The sequence below is a fragment of the Myotis brandtii genome, unplaced genomic scaffold (assembly GCF_000412655.1).
Source record: "Myotis brandtii unplaced genomic scaffold, ASM41265v1 scaffold221, whole genome shotgun sequence".
In the NCBI taxonomy this organism is placed as follows: domain Eukaryota; kingdom Metazoa; phylum Chordata; class Mammalia; order Chiroptera; family Vespertilionidae; genus Myotis; species Myotis brandtii.
The window spans coordinates 563618-568978 of record NW_005358287.1 but is presented as its reverse complement, the minus strand read 5'-3'; the positions used below and the strand labels follow the sequence as shown (position 1 = coordinate 568978).

The 5361-nt window shown below is 55.4% G+C and overlaps 1 protein-coding gene across 1 annotated transcript in view; it reads left to right on the top strand.

Moving 5' to 3' along the window:
* FSIP2 (fibrous sheath interacting protein 2) overlaps nucleotides 1-5361 on the top strand; it is a 54999-nt gene that overhangs the window by 24112 nt on the left and 25526 nt on the right. The window contains exons 10-12 of the mRNA XM_005866133.1: nucleotides 13-4950; nucleotides 5011-5222; nucleotides 5267-5355. Coding sequence (XP_005866195.1) covers nucleotides 13-4950; nucleotides 5011-5222; nucleotides 5267-5355 — 5239 coding nt within the window. The remainder of the gene's footprint in view (nucleotides 1-12; nucleotides 4951-5010; nucleotides 5223-5266; nucleotides 5356-5361) is intronic.

Sequence of the window (5361 nt, the reverse complement as noted above, 5' to 3'; positions counted from 1 at the left end):
CGGCCGCGGAAGCCGCTGCCGCCCATCAACGTGCCGGGCATGGTCCTGTACTCCGATGACGACAGCGAGGAGATAGACAGGCTCGTGGAGAACGCGCTGGACTCCTCTTTGAGGAACGAGAAGGCGAGATCGCAGGAGCGGGACCCCGAGTGCTGGTTCACAGGGAGGAGCACGTGTTCGGACAGAAACAGCAAACCGCCCCCACGGCCCGCTTCTCTCAGAAGCAAAGTCGTGTTCTGCGAGGGATCCAAGACCGAGGGGCCGAGTGTTCACAAGAAAGAAGTTTTAAAGGGAAAAATCTGCTCGACTAAAGACACGCTGACCTTCAGCCAAGACCAAAGGCACCAAATACAAGAGGCGTCAGCAAACGTGATCAAAGGCATTTTGACGGAGATGCTCAAGGAGCAGCCTCCTCCTCCGGGCCCCTCGGGCGGGAGGGCCGGCAAGGACACCGCCGTTCTCCTCTCCGGGAAGCCCCGAGGGCTGCCGGCTCAGGGCCACTGGGACCAGCTGTTCTCCGTGGGAGAAGTGAACACGGTGGCTCAGGACATAACCGAGGCCGTGATCAACATCCTCCACGAGGCACTGAGCCGCATCCCCGGCACCCCCAGAAGTTCCATCCTACCCGCCAGGCGTCAGACTCCGCTGGGCCGTTCTCACACTCCCGACGTGGCCAAAGAGGCGCCACATAAAAAACCACTGAAAATATGGTTTGACAGTGAGAAGAAAGTGAAGTATTTGTCTTCACTTGACGTAGGCCCCGAAACCCCTTCCCTGTTCGGGTCTGAGACATGTGAGCCGAAGGCTGTAGATGACATCTCGGGGGACATCATTGACACGGTGTTCAAGAAGCTGAAGGGACTCGTTTACCCAAAGCTGCACGTGGGCTCCACACCGCCCTGCACAGAGCCGTCCTCGCTGCACCGCCAGCTGAGCGCCTACACGACCAAGGTGGTGGGCATCGTTCTGCAAGCGATCCAGAACGAGCTGGAACTCGATCAGAAAAGCCAGAGCCCGCGGGAAGCCGACGACAGCAAGCCCCTCCGAGGCGGAGAGTTCTCGGCTGACACTGACGACGCGGATCTCAGCAAGGACATCAAGGCCTCCCCATTGCTGACTTGCATTTGCGAGATGTTGTCAAGCGCACATTCCGACCGGAGCAGCGTCTCCCTCCCTCCCGATGAGCCAAGGCCTTCGGTGGCGTGTGGGCTGGACGATGTTGGCAAACCACCCACGCTTCCAAGTCGGCAGGAGAAACAAGCTTTTTACCAATGCTTGGCGACTCCATGTGCCATCCACAGCGACCCCCGTGGAAAAGACCTCAAAGACCAGGGCAAACTGCAAGTGCTGGACAGCATTGGGGAAACCCTGTACGAGATGCTGTGCAAGCTCCTGGGAGCCCGCCCGGAGGGCCAGCCACCCCGAGAGAAGACGAGTGAGAACCGGGGAGTGGCCATGAAGCTGCACCCTAAACTCCAGCTCCTCTCCCAGACCATCCTGGACGGCATCCTCGCGAAGCTGTGCAGGGTCGACGCGGACACCAGCTGCGCAGGTTCTGGGATGACAGCTGCCTCCGAGTGCCCGGATATCGATAACCTATCGTTCAAGTCGATCATTGAGGAAATGGCCAAGTGCACCGACATCATCTCCGGCATCGTGTCCAGGATGCTGCGGGAGAGTAACAGAGAGGAGACGGGCAGGGACGCGAAAACCGTTGCTCCCGGGCCTTGCAAAACAGGGAGCACGAGAGAAACGCATCCAAACAGACTGACGACCTTGGCCACCGACATCCTCAACGGGGTGTTTGCGAAGCTGGAAGGGTTTGCCAGTGGCAACCTAGGAGGCCTGGACCCCATCAGCAAGGGACACAAGACCCGCGCCCAGGTGGACCTGCGGTGCGACGGCGCCAGCGAGGCCGTGGACGCCTGCGAGGAGCTGCTGCGCTCGGCGCTGTACATGCACGCCAAGAAGGCGTCCAGCACCATCCTGAAGGCCATCCAGACGGAGCTCGGCGGGAGCCCCGGGGACCTGCGGGCCAGCGCCAAGAGCCCATCCCCGGAGAAACAGCTTCTGAAGAATGTGATCAACTTGATTATAGACGTGGTGTCCTCAGATGTGCTGGACGACACCGAATCCGAAGAGAGAACCATGGAATCCTGCGGGTACCGGCCGACCTATGGGAACTTCCTGCCCGGAGGGGCCGAGCCAGACCCGAGTCTAGAAGACGCTGCGCCTGCGGAGAAGGAACTTGGAGCCGAGGGAACCCTCCCGAGGGGAGAAACGCAACCGGGTTCTCTGAAGCAGTGGGTTCTGGAAAGGACCCTAAACAAAATTGAAAGGAAACTGAAGGAGCCACAGAAATCTCCCATCGTGCCCATCATCAGGAACATTTTGAACGAGATTTTCCAAGGGGCTCTGGTCAACCAATTAAACGTGCTTTCTCTCTCCTGCCCTCCGCTGGGGGGCGCCCCGTATGATGTGGGTGGCGAGCCGCTGGCACCGACGTGGGTCCCCTTCATCGACCAAAGGACGGGCCCCTTGGTGTCCGAGGCCGACGTCACCATCGTGGTGGGTGATGTGGTCACGACTGTGATGCATAAGCTTTACGCAGCGGCCATGATGCAGAGAAACGCCGGTGAAAACAGGTACAAGACCATCACCTTTTCAGCGAATGTTTCTTTCCACGTCCCCGCCTGCGGGGAACAGTCCTCAGTCTCTGTGCTGGATGGGAATCCATGTCCTGTCCCGCCCAGACTCAACGCCAAAGGAAACGTGGCTGAAGATATCATCCAGGAGATACTAACAAACCTAGAAACCTTCGCTACTTACAAAGTAAAATCTCTCTTTTGTCCCCAAATCAAGTTCACAGTCCCAGTGGCTTTCCCTGTGCAGCAAGGGAAGAGCATTTTGAGCAAAGCGTTGTCCGCCAAAGGCCTGTATCCGGATGATGGGTTTTCTCCCTGCTCCGTGGATCGTTTTCTGGAAAAGACCAACTCGTGCCAACTTTCTTTAAATAAACTAAACACACACGCAACAGAAGTGGCCAGAAAAATTTTACAAGGCATCAAACACGAGTTAGATAAAGAAAGGGAAAGTCCTTTCTTAACGCACAACATCGTGGTTTCTGAAGGGATCGCGAGTCAGATCGTGAACACGGTGTTAGAGATCGTCTCATCCAAAGGCAAGTTTGACAAACACAATTCTGACGAAGAGCTTCACTCAGGTCTGCAGGAAGGCGTCATTGAAAGGATGTTCAACAGGACTGAGTATCGCAAAGGGCTTCAGTTCCAAATACAGGATGTCATGGAAGGCATCCTGTGCGACATTTATGAAAAAACGCTGCATCAAAACAACCTGGCCTTCGCCACGCCCATGCCGAGAGGCCTCACAGCCAGGAAACATCCAGCTGTCGACGCCGGGCTGTCCATAGAGGGTGCCAACGAGATCGTCCCACCACTTTCTGTCCCCAAGTCGGACGTCATGCTGATCTCCAACGACATCGTGGACCTTGTGCTTCATAACCTCAGCTCGGCCGTCACGCTCGGCACAAAACCAGAGCGTGCTCCTCCGGCACGACTGCCCCTTCCCTCCTGTGATATGTTCCCACAAACAGAGTGCCAGCTGCCTCCGCTCACGGGCTCACGGAGTGAAGGAGACACAGAGCGTTTTTCATCGTCAAACAATGTGAGGCCCGCGTATGCTGTGGCGAGTCAGATAACTGTGGTAGGGAGGGAAGACCCCACGAGGCCCGCCCCTGACCCCTGTGAGGAAAACGCTCACTTCATCACCAAAACTATCGTCAACCAGCTAGAATCTTTCGCCACCAAAAGAATAGACTCATTAATTACTCTTGCTTCCCAGCCCACAGAGAAGTCCTTTGCTAGCCCTGGCCTGGAGCCCTGTGAGCCCGAGGACAGCGTTTTTCGTGAGCCAAGCCAAAAGGCGTCCAATGTGAACGTCCTGAAACTATCAACGGAAACTGTTCTCAGCCACGAACTTGCAGACCCCGCGTTTGCGAGTTACGGACAAAAACGGGGATCCACCATTCACCTCTCCCAAACCAGCCTTAAGGAATACGCGGACGTCATCGCCAGTGTCATTCTGAAGCTTATTAAAAACGACTTGGACCTGGAAATCCAAAGGGCATGTCTACATCCAAACAATATCTCCTTCCAGGAAAACGTCGTTGTGAGTGAGATTGTCAACAACACCTTAAAGGTTTTGAACGCTAAGAGGTCTGTAAATGAACTTCAGTTTTACACAAAAGACCATCCTGGCGCATTTGCACCGTTAGCTGTACCCAAGGAAATGCTGTTAGGACAAAGAGAGCTGGACCAAAACACCAAGTTATCTCTGTTTTCACAGTACCCGTTCGAACAAAGCCAACGGGCAGTGGGAAAGGAAAGCCAGAGAGTTGTTTTGGAAGAAATATTTATGAGACATGGGGAATCCAAGCAAAAAGAAAAGGCTGCCTTGCTCACTCCAGTGAAAGAGGTTTTAAGGAAAGTGTACCAACAAGTAATGAAAATCAAAGGCCACCTGCCTCCATTCAATGAAGCCCCCTACTCGGCATCTAACTCTAAAGCTAAAACATCAGACGTAACACACAAAAACTTCGTCCAGTCCCATATTAACGGCGTAGCCAACGACATAGTCGAGAGTGTTTTGGGGGAAATGTACGCTGTGGTTGTGACCTCCTTACATGAGAGTCACCAAAAGGAAGCCTTCGAAGGCAATGGCACCTTCCCTAAGCCACCGTCGTGCGTGGGAGAAGCGAAACAACCCGGGAGAGGAAGTAATTCCACGGGGTACGTGATGCCACAGGCCTATCCTTCCCCAGGCGACCAAAACACCCCCCTGTTCGAAAGCAGCTCCCAGCAGCACTCGCCGCTGCAGGTGGGGAAGGAGTTGGTCCAAACGGTGCTCGATAAGATCACACAGTTTGCCTCAGTTTACCTGGAAGAGGCCCCTGAAAGATGTGCTGATGAGCTGCAACCTCAAAGGCCCCAGAGCCTTAAAGTGAACCCGAAGGGCAGCCTCCAGCCAGGTTTTAAAACAAGTGTAAAAGCAAAGTCAAAAGTGACTTCTCTGCCTAATTTGAAGACAAAGCCGCCCCTGGGCCCTGGTGGTGCTAGGGCCAAAAGCAAGACCAAGGTGGGGCCGGGGGAGAGGACTCTGAGGAGCAGCCAGTCCAAGACCTGCCTGCGATCCTGGAGACGACCGTGACCGAGTTTGAAAAGGCCACGCAAACGAGAGCCGTGGTCAGTATGAAGGCGCTGCCGTTTGACCAAATCGGGGCAGCCAACAGGATCGTCCGGGCCGTTCTGCAAGGGGTGTGCGCGCTGGGCACCCACAGCCTGG